The 17,829-nt window shown below is 40.8% G+C and overlaps 1 protein-coding gene across 3 annotated transcripts in view; it reads right to left on the bottom strand.

The window, feature by feature from the left end:
- Positions 1-17,829, bottom strand: part of TRPA1 (transient receptor potential cation channel subfamily A member 1) — a 44,688-nt gene that overhangs the window by 8,896 nt on the left and 17,963 nt on the right. For 2 of the 3 annotated variants that reach the window (XM_060277750.1, XM_060277751.1), the window contains exons 4-19: positions 17,638-17,813; positions 14,298-14,405; positions 13,538-13,646; positions 12,842-12,987; positions 11,827-11,963; positions 11,327-11,375; positions 9,407-9,506; positions 9,171-9,292; positions 7,791-7,960; positions 7,537-7,701; positions 6,426-6,540; positions 5,959-6,125; positions 4,113-4,206; positions 3,311-3,370; positions 2,213-2,311; positions 1,398-1,468 (exon numbers count right to left, since the gene is read on the bottom strand). In XM_060277750.1, the coding sequence (XP_060133733.1) occupies positions 1,398-1,468; positions 2,213-2,311; positions 3,311-3,370; positions 4,113-4,206; positions 5,959-6,125; positions 6,426-6,540; positions 7,537-7,701; positions 7,791-7,960; positions 9,171-9,292; positions 9,407-9,506; positions 11,327-11,375; positions 11,827-11,963; positions 12,842-12,987; positions 13,538-13,646; positions 14,298-14,405; positions 17,638-17,813 (1,888 nt within the window). The remainder of the gene's footprint in view (positions 1-1,397; positions 1,469-2,212; positions 2,312-3,310; positions 3,371-4,112; positions 4,207-5,958; positions 6,126-6,425; positions 6,541-7,536; positions 7,702-7,790; positions 7,961-9,170; positions 9,293-9,406; positions 9,507-11,326; positions 11,376-11,826; positions 11,964-12,841; positions 12,988-13,537; positions 13,647-14,297; positions 14,406-17,637; positions 17,814-17,829) is intronic. The other variant, XM_035125682.2, reaches the window with a different exon arrangement.

Below are 17,829 nucleotides of genomic sequence, written 5' to 3'. Positions count from 1 at the left end.
GAGGCCGGCTCAAGAGAAGCGGACCTTCGCCGTCACGCTCCTGCGATGCCTCTCCACATTAGCGCGACGGCGAAGGTGGAGAGACGTCGCAGGAGCGCGACGCTGAAGGCCCGCTTCTCTTGAGCCCTCCGCGAGGCCGGCTCAAGAGAAGCGGACCTTCGCCGTCGCGCTCCTGCGACGCCTCTCCACATTAGCGCGACGGCGAAGGTGGAGAGACGTCGCAGGAGCGCGACGCTGAAGGCCCGCTTCTCTTGAGCCCTCCGCGAGGCCGGCTCAAGAGAAGCGGACCTTCGCCGTCGCGCTCCTGCGACGCCTCTCCACATTAGCGCGACGGCGAAGGTGGAGAGACGTCACAGGAGCGCGACGCTGAAGGCCCGCTTCTCTTGAGCCCTCCGCGAGGCCGGCTCAAGAGAAGCGGACCTTCGCCGTTGCGCTCCTGCGACGCCTCTCCACATTAGCGCGACGGCGAAGGTGGAGAGACGTCGCAGGAGCGCGACGCTGAAGGCCCGCTTCTCTTGAGCCCTCCGCGAGGCCGGCTCAAGAGAAGCGGACCTTCGCCGTTGCGCTCCTGCGACGCCTCTCCACATTAGCGCGACGGCGAAGGTGGAGAGACGTCGCAGGAGCGCGATGCTGAAGGCCCGCTTCTCTTGAGCCCTCCGCGAGGCCGGCTCAAGAGAAGCGGACCTTCGCCGTCGCGCTCCTGCGACGCCTCTCCACATTAGCGCGATGGCGAAGGTGGAGAGACGTCGCAGGAGCGCGACGGTGAAGGCCCGGCCTCGTGGAGGGGTCAAGAGAAGCGAGGCCGGGCCTTCACCGTTGCGCCCCTGCAGAGTGGAGAGGTTCGGGCTTGAGAGAAGCCGCCACTGCTGCCGCCGCCGCTCCAAGCACAGCCAGGCGCACCTCGAGCCACCCCAGCCAGTCCTGGCGCCTGGTGGTGGTGGTGGCTGCTCTGAGGAGGAGAAAGGTCGCCCGGCTGGCACCACGTAGAGAGGGAAGGAGAGCTGCGAGCGCCACCGCCGCGCAGCCAAGCCTCTCACCGCTGTTTTCTATGCGCAAGGTAAGCGCTTCCAAAGGGACCCCCCCCACCCGCTTTGAAAGAGACGCAGTTAGCCTCTGTGAAGGCATCGGAGCGCTTCTGTGGCTGCGTCCCAGTCGCGGACGCTCCGATGCCTCCGTGGAGGCCTCCATAGGCCTCGGAAACCTCTTGGCAGACAGTGAAATTCATGTTAAATTGAAGCTTTAGGGGGTGTTTTTCATCGTCTGGAACGGATTAATCCACTTTCCATTATTTTTAATGGGAATGTTTGCTTCGGTTTATGAACACTTCGGTTTATGAACAGACTTCTGGAACCAATTGTGTTCATAAACCGAGGTACCACTGTAATACAAATACCTACCATTTCATGAGTAAATATTCTGTACAGACAGCATGGCTGAGCAGTTCGACACGATTATGACGGACCATGGCCTGGGGGAGGGGGGAAATGCAGATTGTCCATTTATGCAATTAAATATTTTCAAGCTAATATTATAACTGAAAGCAATCTCCTAACTGCTTCATAAGTTTAGGGAAAACATATGTGTGTGTACACAAACACACACACATCTTTAAACATTACAGTGTGGTATCTTTATTTTAAAAATGTGAAAAATATTTAAGAGTTGAAATATATTTAAGAGTTGAAAAATACCAATTTATACTCCAGGAAGAGAAAATACTGATGGAAGCCTCACATTCTCCGAAGAGTTAATTTAAACATCATTCAAATCATGTTTCTGATTATCCTGATGCAGACAGTCAGGATAAATATCAAACCAAATGTCTTAAATGATATGTTATTAATTAAGAAAATGTTGCTTCAAACAAATTGAGATAGAACCAAGAGTGGCTTTGCTCTACAGGAAGGCGCTTCCACATGTGCTAAGTGGAACACCCAATTGTTGCTAATGCACCCATTGCAGTCCTCCATGTCCCCCCCAAAACTGCTCCTGAGCCTTGCAGGACCCTCTTGAATTGTCTGGGATATAGCACAGAGGGTTGCAGTAGGCTGGAGAGAGTCATAAATAGTGGGTGTTGGTTGGGTGACTGGCAACAACTCGGCCACTTAAAAAATTGGAAAAAATAGTTTATAAATGTATTAAAATAAATATAATATAAAGTAAACAAAACAAAATAAAGTAGTAGGTTTGAAATCACATTAGCATAGCTTACATTAAGAGTGATAAGTGGCTCATACACAATATCATCATCTTCTTTTAATTTCTTGGTAAACTTCAGTGGGCACTGAAGATATCTGAAGTTATATTCAATCTATACAAGTATGAAGCAAGATCATCTCAGTTTAACGTTCAACAACAAAGAACAGTACATTCCTATATGCCTTTGAAGCAAACCATGAAAAGGTGCAAACACTGTCTACTAAAATTTGAATATTCTCTAAAATATATACTCAATTTTGCGTTAATATGAGCCAATATGGTTATATCTTAGTTTAGCATATGAAAACAATACATTACTAGACACAAATAAGCTCATTATAAAAACTAAACACATACACACTTTTGTGAAGTATGAATCCTGAAATGGAAAATGGAAATAAAAAAGAAATATTGTAAATGGTGAGACATCTATTTTCTTTAATATTATTTTAGTTGCAAGGGGCGCTGTCCACCATCCCCACACAAAGTAGCTACTCTGTTTTCAGGAGTTTGCAGTTGCTCCCAGCATTACTGCTGTAGCGAAAGATGTACATCCACTGTGCAATGCAACAAATTAAAATGATACCTTATTCTCAAAAGGCCCTGCTTTAACAGTTCTGTTGGAAGACCCCTCTGGCTCTATGAGGATGACCAGGAGCGTTAGAGAATACAAGCCAAGACAATACACAGCTATATTCATAAGATGATATCCCGTACAGTGGTGCCTCGCTTAACGAATGCCCTGCTTAACGAAATTTCCGCTTAACGAAAGGATTTTTCGAGTGGAGCTTGCCTCGCTAGACGAATGCATTTTACGAAAAATTCGTCTAGCGAATTGCGGTTTCCCATAGGAATGCATTGAAATTCAATTAATGCGTTCCTATGGGCAAAAAAAAAAAAAATCAAAAAAATTCAATGCATTCCTATGGGATTCGCTAGACGAATTTTTCCCTATAAGAAAAGACCCGTGGAACGAATTAATTTCGTCTAGCGAGGCACCACTGTATTACAATACAAAGCTAGGAATCATGACTTGTCTTTTGATGCATCAAATGCTTTAGCAACTCTAAGACGTCTCCTTTTTAAAAAAAAAACGGTGCTTTTAACTTACACAGAAGTCTTTGGATGCCTTGTCGTCTGATGATTCAGTGATGCAATTGTCTAAAACTAACTTATAGAGACCAAGAAAAGAAGAAAAAGAAGCATTTCGGTGCTTTGTGACAACACGTGAACACATTTAATAATAAAAGTGTTATGCAACCATAAAGCAGAATTTCCAAGCTCGGATAAATATAATTTTCGTCTTCAAAATTGTAGGATAACAATTCCAAATGTCACAATGAGTCATTCAGGTGCTACAATATGGACAAGAACTGAAATAGCTCACAAAAATTAAAAGTGCAATTAATCTTTCCAGTTCAAAACCCCCAAATTCAAATGCACATCGAAGCTAAAGTTTCAGGCTCTATGAAAAAGAATCATGTAGTAAACTATTCCAAAACCTCCCTTTTCAGGCACAGCCCTTTGTACCCCAGAATAAGTCACATTTGGGAGGTTTGCCTTCTTGTGCAGACTTATCATTATTGATTGATATGCATTTATTACATTGAGCTGAGAAATGTCCAATATATTGTGGTTTTCATGTATTGTTGTGACTTTTTATTACTTTCTCATGCTGGTTTTATTCATTGACTGCTACCCACATTGCATGCATTTTGGATTTAATTATTATTTCAGTTAGTCACTATAGACATTCTGATTCCCACTGATGCATTACAGATGGTCAAAGGTTTAGTTTTACTTTACTCACACAAGGCTCGTCTAAGACAAGGTATAAAACATATTCTTTTACATGTGCTCCAAACCTATGTTTTTTTTAATCCCAAGTTAAATTGTTCAGTATACAATCTTACTTTCAAACATTCAGGAAGATATTCAACCATCTCTATTAGAGGACATTTATTTGTACTTGAATGGTGAGAAAATGTTACAACAGTCTCTTCCCATCTGAAAAAAACCACAAGTTGATTGGACTTAGAATATTTTTGTCATAGAATATTATAAATAAAATCAAATTAAATGAAAAAGTTATAGATAATTTGAAGGAAATTAGGAAAGCATTTGTTAAATATTTCACGGATTTGTACAAGAAAGGAAAGGGAAAAAGTATAGAAGTAGGTAAGTATTTGAAAGAGAGTAACCCACCAAAAATCAAAGAGGAGAAATTAATAGATCTGAATGCATCAATATCATCTCAGGAAGTGGCAGAGGCAATTAAACAGGGAAATCGCCAGGACCAGAGGATTATCAGCAAAATATTATAAAATATTACTGGTACATAAACAATTATCAATACCATTACAGGAAGTAATGAATGAAATTTTAAGATCTGGTAAAGTCCTAAAGACATGGAAAGAGGCATTTATAACATCAATTCCTAAACAAGAGGCAGTTCCAACTTTAATAAAAAAAAATTATAGGCCAATCTCGCTATTGAATAATGACTATAAATTGTCTGCAATTTATAGATGAGGAGGTGAAATCTACAATGATCAAATAGGCACAAGGTATAGGACATAATATACAATTAGAGGAGTGGGAGAAATTATGGAGAGTAAATTTGAAATTTACCGATTGTATGTTATTAAAAGAGAATTATATGAAAATGATGTACCATTGGTATATCACACCAATGAAAATGTCAAAAATGCATAGAGCAAGTGCCAATAAGTGCTGGAAGTGTAAAGAGAAGGAAGGAACTTTTTATCATTTATGGTGGAATTGTAAAACAGTTAAAAATTATTGGGAAATGATATATAATGAAATAAAAAAATGTTTAAAATAACTTTTGTTAAAACGCTAGAAGCTTTCTTGTTAGAAATTTTAGGTCAAGATTTGCCAAAGGAAAAACACAGACTCTTTATGTATGCAAAGATGCTATTGGCACAAAGATGGAAAAGCGATAAAATACCAACTAAAGAAGAATGGCAAGAAAAACTTACAGAATATGCCGATATGGCAAAACTAACTGATAGACTACGAAATGGGGGGGGGGGGTAATCTACTACTCAGTAGTAGAACTTGCTGTAAGGTAAAGGTAAAGGGACCCCTGACCATTAGGTCCAGTCGTGACCGACTCTGGGGTTGCGCACTCATCTCGCATTATTGGCCGAGGGGAGCCGGCGTATAGTTTCCAGGTCATGTGGCCAGCATGACAAAGCCACTTCTGGCAAACCAGAGCAGCATATGGAAACGCCGTTTACCTTCCCGCTGTAGCGGTTCCTATTTATCTACTTGCATTTTGATGTGCTTTCGAACTGCTAGGTTGGCAGGAGCTGGGACCAAGCAACGGGAGCTCACCCCGTCACAGGGATTCGAACCGCCGACCTTCTGATCGGCAAGCCCTAGGCTCAGTGGTTTAACCACAGCGCCACCTGGGTCCAGAACTTGCTGTAGAAACAGATAAATGATTAAAGGAGGAGCTCCCCTCAATCAGGATTGGCCTCACATACAAAAAAATGTTCCCCACCCTGTCTCACAGAGAGAGGTGTGGAGAAAGATAGTCAAAATTCCTCTCTAACCAGCTACTTTTTCCAAGGATAACGTTTAAGAGAAAGAACAGTACAAATTCATGGGGGAAAGCAAATGTGAATGGTACAGAAATCAAACTGTTAAAATGGTATGGTAGACACACAGTGTGAAAAATAATAGATCTCCATGCTAGATATCATATATTGTTGGGTATCAGGTGCTTCTTACCTTTTATGTAAGATGACAGTGTTTACAACATCTTTCCGGCCATTGTGTATGGCTTCGTGAAGAAAAGAAGCCTCATTTTTGTTCAAGAGTACTTTGGCACTGTCATCAAGAAGCAGCCTAACGGCTTTGGCATGGCCTTCTCTGGCAGCAAGATGGAGAGCCGTGTTCTTTTCCACAAGGATAACATATCAAATAGATGTCATTAGAATATGAACTAACTGAAACAGTCACATATTTATTTCCCATTTACGCCCCCATCCCCTGGGGTGAGGGTTGCTTAACCTTTCCCCAACCCACCACATGTTTTGCCTAATTAGTAAATAATGTGCATATTGTGCAGGTTAGTCAGCCAAGATTTGGGGAACTGGAATATGGCAGCCCTTCTGCAGACTTATATGCCAAGTAGTACAATGAGGCTACTCCATAATTCTTTTATTATATATTGCTGAAGATTGCGCAAGACTTACCCCTTCTTCATCCACTTTATCTGTGCACTTCACATTAGTATTCAAAATTATCTGCATTGTGCGAGTATACCCTCCAAATGCAGCATGGTGCAAAGCTGTCCAGCCTTTATAATCACTTTCAAAAAACAGATTGAAATAAATCAGAACAAGGTATTGTCATATTATTATGTACTGTGCCTTACTATGATTCCCTGGCCACATTTTTTTTGTAAGTTACATGGATTTGGAAAAAGCTAAATCTTAACTACACAGATATATAAGTGGTTTGTGTAAAAATACATGGCACCGTGATTTCCCAATGCAATATTAATATTTTGTATAATGTATTTCAAATTGAAGAATAACTGGTACATTATGAACATGACTACAGCCCTGATCAATCAAGGTGGCACTCTGACACACCTGGCCATTTATGTGAGGACAAAGGTGACAAATTCAGGTCACTCTTTCACACCACCAAAACGGTGACCAGAACTGACAGCACCGGCTTTATGGACTGGCAATTATAGCATGCCAAGCTAGATTTAACAGCTGCTGGAAATATGTGAAATTTCATCTCATCTCTGTTGCATGACCCCTGTCAAAATCCCTGGAGAACCGCTGTCAATCCGTGTAAACCATATAGGAGAATCAATGGTAGAGGGGACAGTTTCCTATATTCCTATGCATGCCTCCATTAGCTACCCAGAGACACTGCTCAGTTATTGGTCACATAATTATCTTTGTCAATGAATTAAACACAAAATATATCACTTTTCTTGAACAGGGTTCTTTTCTTGATAACTCAGATTATTCTAAGGCTATGCATATCTAATATATGCAAAATGAAAAAAAATTCATTTAGTAGCACCTTAAAGACCAACTAAGTTTTTATTTTGGTATGAGCTTTCGTGTGCATGCACACTTCTTCAGAGGAAGTTCTGAAGAAGTGTGCATGCACGCGAAAGCTCATACCAAAATAAAAACTTAGTTGGTCTTTAAGGTGCTACTGAAGGAATTTTATTTTGCTTCGACTCAGACCAACACGGCTACCTACCTGTAATATATGCAAGTTACTTTACATGTCTATTGTTAACTTGAAGGGTGGGGGGGTAGAAAACAAAAAACTTACCAGAGAAAGAGGGCACCTTTCTTCAAGAGAAACTGCACTACCTTCTCATGACCATTCTGGGCAGCCAAGTGCAGAGGAGTCATCCCCTTCTTATCTCCTTCGTTCAAGAGCCTGGTATCTACCATATCACGGAGGAGTCGTTGACAGGTGTTGATACGCCCATAGCTAAAAAAAGAAAAGCGAAACTTTTGTTGCATATACTCATGATGACATCAGGAATGTGAAACAGCCAATTAGGGAGGACATAGGCTTACCTAGCTGCAAAATGCAAAGGAGATTTCTTATCTCGGCTTTTACAACAGATGGAAACGTTCAGTTCAAGGAGGCTGTTCACTGAAAGGGCAACCCCCTGCCTGCATGCATAATGTAGAGGAGTGCACCCTTCGTTATCTTCATCAGTTATGAGATCTTTAATATGCTTCATCTGTTACATACAAAGAGTACAGCACATTAACAACACCTTATGGAATCTGTCTTTCTGTAAAACCCATTTTGTATTTAAGTCCTTACTGAATTTTTGGTAAAGAAACATGATAAGACAACTCAGGCAACAGAATCAGAATTTAAAAAAAAGAAATACTTGCTTCTATAAAATTGCAATTATTATTATTTTAATGAGAGAATGTTATGCTTTGGGGAAGATATCTGGGAAACTTTATTAAAGAGACAGCATGGCAGAAAATCTATGAATCAAAAAAGTCTTTCTCACTTGAAAGAGACTCAGTCCAAGATTCTGTTCAGATGGTATATGACTCCTCAAAGAATCAAGTGAATGTGATTAGCTGCTGGAGATGTAGTAGAATGTATAATAACACATTTTCATTGAACGTTTTGGAAAGTTTTAGACTGGAATATTCACAGTGTACATCTTAGAAGGCAATGAATTGTGTCAATAAGTAGTTAAGGCAGTTGATACTCCATAAACACAATAGCTTTCCATAAGGTATCCTTATATTCTTTGCTACTGTAGACAAGGGCTGCATTCACATGGAAGTTTATTCCATTTTCCAACATTAACTATTAATTTCCGCATTATAGTTGAGCTTTTATAAAATGTAAAAGCTTCTTCTGAAAATACAACCAAATATTCTGTGTGCTAAACTGTGTGCTGAGAAAAAATCTCTTTGCAAATAAGAAGAAAATGAGTGCAAAACCTGTGCTACATTCCACTATATTCCTGGAAGTGGCTTTTACATTTTATAAAAGCTCAAATAAAATGCAGAAATAACCATCAGGAAAATGGCATAAATTGCTGTGTGAATGTAGCCACAAAACGCACTTCCACTTTGAACTTAAATATTTTTCCTAGTATATGTATGCTGAATATTTTAATGCCCCAGCTGAGGTGTTGGTGAAAGGTATGCAATTATAAATGTGTCAATTAAAGAAAAAAGGAACAGTTCTATTTTACCTCTAATCCTCTGTATTTCTTTCTCTTTCTAAAATGTGAATGCATGTGTGCAATGTTTTGTGGCACCAGATGTATGCACTATTTCATAGAATGAAATATTTAAACAGCTATGTTGAATACTATGAGCAAAATGCAAATGTAAACAATTTTTATAAGTTTATTCTGAAGAAAATGAGAGTAATATTTCTCAAACACTATCAATTAGTGCATGAATCTAACATACATAAGCAGATGCTTCTTGTACCTTCAGAAACTGTTCATTCAGATGTTTTAATCCTCCAGGATGTAGTACTGTTAGATGCAAAAAATTACGACCAAGATGATCTTTTAATTCTACATTTGCTCCTAAACAAACATAAAGAAAATTAGCAGAGATTTCAAAGCTGATGAACACTAATAGGCATGTTCTCAATTAATAACATTGTTCATAATGCATAGTTTTTTTCCCTCATCTTGTACCTTTTGATAGTAATAAATTCACAATTTTCCATGATGCACAATAAGTAGCAAGTAGTAGTGGAGTTCGACCTTCAACGTCAACACTATCGATCTTTGCTCCCTGCAATTAAAATTCCATTAAACTGTATGAATGGTTGTAGGTAATTAAATTGGAAGCCTATTATAGATGCATTTTTGCTTTGAAAAGCTGTAGCCTATTTTCCTCTTAAATCAAATGGGCTTCTAAAATGCATATTAAACCAATACTTAACTAAAATATCACAAAATAGCACACAAACATTCAAGTCTTCCAGAACTCTTATTCAAGCTAGATAGTAAACAAGTGAGGGAGGGGGGGGAATAAAAAACTTGGCTGGTGGTAACACCCTAAGTATGCATCTGATCAGAGCCTTCAGGCAGAATGTGGGTGGAGGTGGAAGACATTCAAATGAGAATTTTTTAGGTACTATATGCAGGCATCAGATTGCACAAAGGTCTGCTAGGAAAGGGAAACATAAGCAAAGGCTGATTCTCCACCTCTGGATTTACAGAAAACAGCTGTTATTCAGGTATGTCTCCATCTCCAGTGACTGACAGCTGCCCCTTCCAACCAAAGAAGGGATTTACGAGGGCTGTCTAATCACAGTGCTTTTGGAATGGACATTCAAGTAAAATAAATCAGAACTTGTTGTCAAATCCTCTTTTGCAGATTGACTCTTCTAGGACCAGCAAAATTAACAGATCATTTGAACCTGGTGGATGTGTTTTGCTTATATGACCTACTTATTTTATTGTGGACCAGCCTGTTCTAAAATCTTTTTCTTTCTTTCTTTTTTTGGAATATTTATTGAATTTTATAACAATTAATGATACAAATCTCATTCATCATGTTATTTACAATTATTCTCCCTCCCCTGGACTTTTCTAAAATCTAATCCCTTTGATCCCTTTTCTTTTTTATTCTTTTTGTTTGTGTCTGTATTTCATGATTAGCTATTTACTTTCATCCCATCACACCCTAGCCCTAGTTACATTTGATTTAAGTTTGGTGTTAAATATTTGTAGGCCTGTATATCTCTGAGTAACAGTATAGTATCTGTTTGACTCTGTGTTTTGTGTTATACACAGAAATACACACAGCTCTATACCAGGATACACTTTTAGAGTTCAGTAATATCATCCATTTTGACAAGGATGAAACAAAAACACAGCAAAGTTCATGTCGCCAAAGGCAATTTTTGGAAGGAAAGGCAAAAGCAAAGGCGGTTTGAAACGGTGAGTACAAAACAAAGAAACAAAACCCAGACCTATTTATCTGATAGGTACCTTTATCTGATAGTGGTACCTTGGTTTGCATACATCTTTGATTACAAACACGTCAAACCTGGAAGTGCGTGTCCCGCTTTGCAACCTTTTTTTGTATTACAACCCATTTTGGGGGATTACGAACAAATATTTTTTGGAGGCCTCATTGGCGAAAGCATGTCTTGGGTTACAACCTGTTCTGATTTACAAACGGACCTCCGGAATGGATTATGGTTGTAAACCAAGGTACCGCTGTATTGATGGCAATGATGACGATGATAGCAACAACAATTTATAGGCAGTTCCTTTTACCATAGCTGCCAAGTTTTCCCTTTTCTCGCGAGGAAGCCTATTCAGCATAAGGGAATTTCCCTTTAAAAAAGGGATAACTTGGCAGCTATGCCTTTCACTGGATCCCACCGATTCTGACACTGTAATTTCCAAGTGTGTATTATATAGTATCAAAGTTACTTCTACACATATAGCCGCCCCACCCTCCGTATCCATTTTTCACTTGCTAAACAGGAAATTAATTTTTTTAAGTATGTAGTTCATGCATGTTACTATGCAACCTGATAGTAAGGTTAGCACAGACCTTTATTACCATTATAAACTCAATTAAAATTTAATATTTACCCTTGATATCAGATATTCTGCCAAGTCATAGTGATCAAACAATGCAGCCCTATAGGAATAATGAAAAGCAAACGAAGTTGTTAAAATAAAAACACAATGGTGTTAAGTATAAAGCATTATGATTTTCTTTGACAGGCTGAAATAGCTGTCTGTTGCAGACTTGGCCATTATTAGAGGTTTCCCATGTGCACATGTTGTGGCATTTCCCTGTTCTTGTTCATGGTGGTGACAAGGAAATCCCTTTATTGGACATCTCCCTGAACTGAAAACATCCTGCATACAAAATGCTTTGGATCACGCTCATTGATTGAAATGCATAAAGTGTTTATTGCTGTAAGCTACCCAACTCTCAGTGATAGTACAGAATCTTAAATATGCCCAGTGGACAAATCAGTAGAGATGATAGATGAGCAAGCATATTCCAACCTGTTCTCCCCCATTTTAAATATGACCTCTTCAAATATACTTGGAAATAAAGTAGAATTAGGCAAAGGCCTCACCTGTGAAGCAATGTTTCCTTATTTCCATCTAATGCATCAACAATAGGTTCATCGCCTGCATAAGATGACATCATCAGTTTAAGAATTTCAGTAGCTCCTTGGGTGGCAGCAAAATGAAGAGCTGTGCATTTGTCATTCTAAAAGTGGGAATACAAAGCACAAGAAAGCCTTACAGTTATTCCCATTCCTATGCAAATGTTTTAAAGTTTTCCACAATAAGTCTGAAACTCCCCATTTATAGACTTGGAATTTAGAACCAGGGTCTTGGTCAAATTCCAACTATCATTTTGGTCTTCCAAAGGCCAATTTATAGCACAAGCACTTCTTATTACAGCCATACGTACAAATTATCAGGGCTAGCCCATCCTTGAGGTGGGGTGGGCTGCTGCCTCGGACAACAGAGGACCAAGAGGCTGCACCCTTGTGAGCACCCCTCCTGCCCCCACTGGAAAAGTGGCACTGGCTTCCGGAAAGCTGTTGCTGCTGTCTTTGTGGCTGCAGCCATACAACCCATGTATGGGTTGCCTGCAGTGGCATGGCAAACATGCTCCCATTTTTCCTCAGGCAGCAAAACGGGAAGCGATGCCCCTGCAGGTTATTATTTTGAAGTATGGAAACAAAAACTAGCCTCATGCCACATAATGAACTAATGTAATGAGTTGTCTACATCTTCAGTCAGAAATCTGGGTGGAACTAGACTGTGCTCCTACTGGGGAGAAGCATTCCCAGAACACAGTTCCTCTCAGGGGATGTTCCTGCACATAGCAGGGGTGATTTTTGCCAATTCCCTTCTCCCACTGCAACCCCAAGCCCACCTCCCATACTGTTCCAGAGGGCTGGGGGCTCCTCCACAATAATGCGAGGCATGGCACTGGCTACTGCAGGGAGAGCAAGGAATTTGAAGAAAACACCCCTCTCTGCGCTAGCAGGATCCTTCCATCATACTCAAGTACTTTCTATTCTTTAACTTTCTTGCACAGTATATTTAAATAAAAGTGTGTTTGTTAGCTCTTACCTGCTTCAAATCAATTTGGGCTCCATATTCAATGCACATTTTAATCATTTCCAAGTCTCCACTTTGAACTGCCAGATGAAGAGGACTACACTTTCCATTATTAGTAAAATTGATGTGATTTTTAGAGGAATAGCCTAATTCTTCACCTTAATGATTAAAAAATAGACGGTTACAAATAACAGGATATCATATATGACAAGAGGCAGAAACAAAAGCTTTCTCCCAATTTTTTGCAGTATATTCATTTTGCGAAAGCATCTTCTGATGTTGCAATATGATTTATGCAACTGTATTTAGTTATGACCATAAGGTAATAAGTATAATCAATAAAATAGCAACCTAATTCATGCACCTGATTAGACTTTGTTAAGCTTACAAGGAGAAAAGCAGATGCATAAGTTTTTGTGAGGCTATGGGCCAATGAGAGATTTAGATCAGGGCTTAATCCCCAAAATATTCCCTCAATATATTGAATATACATTTAAATAATCAGTTTGAATAATATTTAATAAAATACTATATTATCAAATCCTTGCTTGATTTGCCTTACAAAAGAATATTACAAGGATATCTCCATATAACTGATAATTGCAACGATCACATAAGAAATGTGTGATCTGAATTTAAGAAACAGGGCTTGGTGAGTCATGCTTTGATTGAAATAAATATTGATGGAAGATTGTAAAATGTATTTACCCTTCTTTATGATAATCTCCATGCATGATTTTGCACCAGAAAATGCAGCTGCATGGACTGGCATACATCCTAAACTGTTTGCTTTACATATTTTAGCACCATTTTTTATCTGCAAGAGAATTATCCAATATTAAGATGACAATTTCTTAAACAGTTCACAGATTGAATACTTGGAACATATTAAGCACTCACTTTTTTATTTCAAAAGGATGATAGCCACGTTACTATATTTGGATCACAACTGTCACCTGTGAAAGGCTAAGGCCAATGGGTCAGTAGCTGGGACACTAGCAATGACTTGAGATACTGACGTGGGGAGCCTATCAGTGCCTCTCTCATTAAGAGATGGAAGATTACCCCAAAGGCCTCTTCAATGATAAAGGGGCAGGGAGAGTCATAGTCCATAGGCTGATGGCCATGGCATCAGATTCCAGAAGAGTGTGACTCTCACTTTTTTGCCCTTCTAGCATGGACAAGAAGGCCTTTACTTTGGGGAATAAGAAAGTCTGGTGGACTTCAAGTTTTTAAAACCTCAGAATTCATATGAAAAATTCTTTTCAAAAAACAAGAGCTTCTAATTTTCTGATAGGTTCCACAGTAGATGCCTATGACCAGCTCCTTGATGCCACATCTAGCAATTAACATGTGCAATGCTTATACACATAACTTGCTACAGTATATAGAAATATGAAAAGGCAAGAGAACCACACTGAGTCACAGAGAAAGACAAACAAAAAAGTAAATAATTTTCTGTACATACCAGAAGTTTCAGTGCTTCAGTATTATCTTTATAACATGCAAGTAATATGGGCGTGTTCCCACTCTCTCCTTCCAGGTTCACATCTGTAGCGCTGTGTTCGACGAAAATCTAAACATTAAAATTAAATTTAAAAGTCTGACTCTTCTGCCACATCATTGCTGTGCTTATCTCAGGAGTAATAAATAGAACACACCTCTGTCAGAACACCCACGTAATTACTGGCAGACCCACTCTCTTTCCCCATAGGTAACTCCGGAGCAACTGTCTCAGGCACAGGCCATCTGACATGGGTTCTAGTGACGAGCCTGGACCTTTAATTTTGTGTGCAGCTAACGTACAACTGATGGAAACTTGCCTAGATATGCTTTCTCCATGCCATTCACAAGGCCTCTCACTGCATTCTGAAGCCACCTGGAGCCTCACATGTATCATTTGATCCTAGAGGTTACAAATAACTGCAGGGATGATGGCTGTGAAGTGTTGAAAAGAATCAGCCTTTTGACTCCTGCCTACCCAACACAGGTTTCATTTCCATGCATGTGGCCCTTGACAGATTGCTTCTGAAGGATTGTAGCCCTTGACAAAAAAAGTTTTCCCCACCCTGGTTCTGTGATGTGCCTTCAATAGTTTATCTCCATACGGTATTTCAAAAAACTTCATTACCACAGGTAATCACAACTGTGACGCAGTGAATTGAGCAGAACGGAAGGCGAGAGGTGGGGTGTGTACGCTGAATTTTGGTCTTGCACATGGCACCACTGAAATTTGAAAGACCAAAGTCTGTTTCTACCTACAGATCAAGCTGTTCTTAAAATATGAAGAATAAGTCCGTAAATCTACTGAGCTACTGATTCTCTGCTTCATCTTGCAGCCAGTGAGATGAGTCATTTATCTTCCATGAGATAGTACAGCATGCTGTAAAATCCAGATTTTAAATCACTAAGAAATCAGCACAAAATTTTCATAAATGTTAATTTACAGTTCAGATCATAAGACTACCTTATTATTTGGGTATGGGGCTCTTAAGAGTTTATTGAGACTTCCACAACAACAACAACAACAAATAAGCAGAGAAGCAATGAAAGCTTGGAGCATATTTACCTACATTTGATTACATAAAAACAAAACAAGTAGACAATAGAAAATCTTCCACAAATGTACAATCCATAACACACAAAGAAATAAACACTAAGTGAAGCAATCCGGCAACCATCACAGAAGTAATCAACCAGCCAAGCATAAAGGGAAGGGTGTGTGTCAATTAACTCATGACTCAGTTACCGAGCTGCAAATAAAACGTTTTAAATGTGTTGTAAAATGCAAAATACAAATGTGACACTAGACGGCACCAGTAAGCTATGCCAAATTCAATGTATTTTTCAAAACTTTTTTTAAAAAGCATTTTCACAACATTTTTTAGTGTGTGGATTCCACCTCAGTCAGCCTATAATATTAATTACTCCACTCCCACTTGGGCATCACTGTGTATAAATAGATTCGAACCCGGAAATGGAGGGAGAGATCTGGAAAGTCCTCATGGCTCACGAGGAGACCCTCTCTGGAGCCTGAAGAGGATGTCAATAAGAGTGCAGGAAGCCCTGAAGAGACCAGAAACACAGCAGGGCTTTGTTGAGGCTGCTCAGCCTCCCAATCTAAAACCTGTTGTGTGGGATACCAGACAGCGCCGTCTTAAGCGCCCCTGTCGCCATGGTGCGCTGGATCTCTCCGGCACCCTTCCGCCCCGTTTCCCAGCGCGGTGGGCGGGTGGGCACGGCGCTGCTGCACGGCGGGCGGGTGGGCACAGCGCGATCTCTCCGGCGCCCTCCTGCCCCGTTTCCCAGCGCGGTGGGCAGGTGGGCGCCGCGCACAGCTGCGCAGCGGACCGGCGGGCAGCCGGCCAGTGGGCGGGCGCAGCTCGCGCACCCTCCTGGCGGGCCGGCGCCATGGTGCCCTGCGCCACCGGGGGTCTACGACGAGCCGGCCCTGATACCAGAGCCCCATTAGCCTCTTTCCTGCATGCCCTCCAGTGACTTGCTGGCCAAAGATCTTCCATTCTGATTGTGGAGATTTTTGGATACAGTATTTTTGTATGGATTGAAGAGTGAGTGGCAGAGAAGGCGTTTAAAGGGCATTTAGAGGCTGTTGCCCACTTTACACAATTTCACTTATGTCACGGGATTGTTGTGGCTACTCTAGAGTAACGACGCTCCGCATGCTTGTCTTTCAGCAGTTTTTATTTAGTGCAGCCTATTTACAGTGAGCTAGGTATGTACAACATGTCTGCTTAGTCCGACACAGAATCCGGCACTGGACAGCCCCTGGACCTCCTCTAGCATAAGAGCCTTGGGACAGCAAATCTCTTTCCCCTCCTTCTCCTGCGTAATTCCGGAACTGGAGGAAAGTGTTTGCGCTCCATGTTTTCCTTCTTCCCCCCTTTTCCCCCCTCTCTCTTCCTCCCTCCTTTGTCGCAGGGGCTCTCCCGTGCTGAGAGAGCCCTGGCTCTCTCTCTCCACTTCCTGACTGGACTCCTGAGCGTTCTCACTGTTATCGCTGCTTGGGGAGGAGCTGCTTCTGACATAGCTGCCAAGTTATCCCTTATTTTAAGGGATTTCCCCTTATGCTGAATAGGCTTCCTCGCGAGAAAAGGGAAAACTTGGCAGCTATGGCTTCTGATGAGGGGAAGAGGGTCCCTATATTCTTCCCCTTACATCCTATGTGTGCATGGGCCCAGAACGTAACCACCTCATAAGTGGAGGGGGCAGGGAATGGTTGTACGTATATATTTTGGAAAGCGGTTTGTCCATCTGCCCTCCATAGGTTCATCCACCTCTCAAGACATCATCACTGTACTCAGCATGATGGTTCCTGAGGTGGTAAAAATGGGGTTTGTCACCATTTGGATGCTGGGAGCCAGTTTGAATCAAGATGGCAGACCCAAACACAACTTTGGTATGGCTTTTTTGGCATAGGCTTGGCTGCCTCTTGAGATATCATAGCCGAACTCAGCATGAGGGTTCCTGCAATGGGTGCGGTGGTCTTCATTGATGCTCGGATGACATGTGCCGTTTTAAATCAAGTTGTTGGACCAAAACATGACTTTGCCCAATTTTTGGTGTGATGGGTTCAAACTCACAAACTGCACTATTCATTTTAATATCAAAATATTTTCAGAGCCAGGCACTTTCCCCTAGTCACTCTATAAAACTGCATGAGCTGATGGAGGAAGCCATTCATACTGTTTCACTAAAACATATTTAATAAAAGAAAACCATTTCACATAGAGACTGTTTTACTATTCACTTTTCATTGGCAAGCGTATGAACTTGGAATTAAACTTTACCTTAACTAATTCATTCTGAAGGCACTGCACAGCCAAGTGAAGTGGAGCCATCATACTGGAATTAAGAATGTTTGGGTTAGCTCCTTTGCGGAGAAGTAATTTAACACTTCCAATCTGGGATTTTTTCGTGGCCCAATGCAGTGGTGTGTTTCCACAGGAGTCAGTCACATTTAGTGCTAGGCCAAAGGGTAA

Source organism: Zootoca vivipara, chromosome 8 (genome assembly GCF_963506605.1).
Source record: "Zootoca vivipara chromosome 8, rZooViv1.1, whole genome shotgun sequence".
NCBI lineage: Eukaryota > Metazoa > Chordata > Lepidosauria > Squamata > Lacertidae > Zootoca > Zootoca vivipara.
This window is presented reverse-complemented; position numbering and strand designations above follow the sequence as displayed.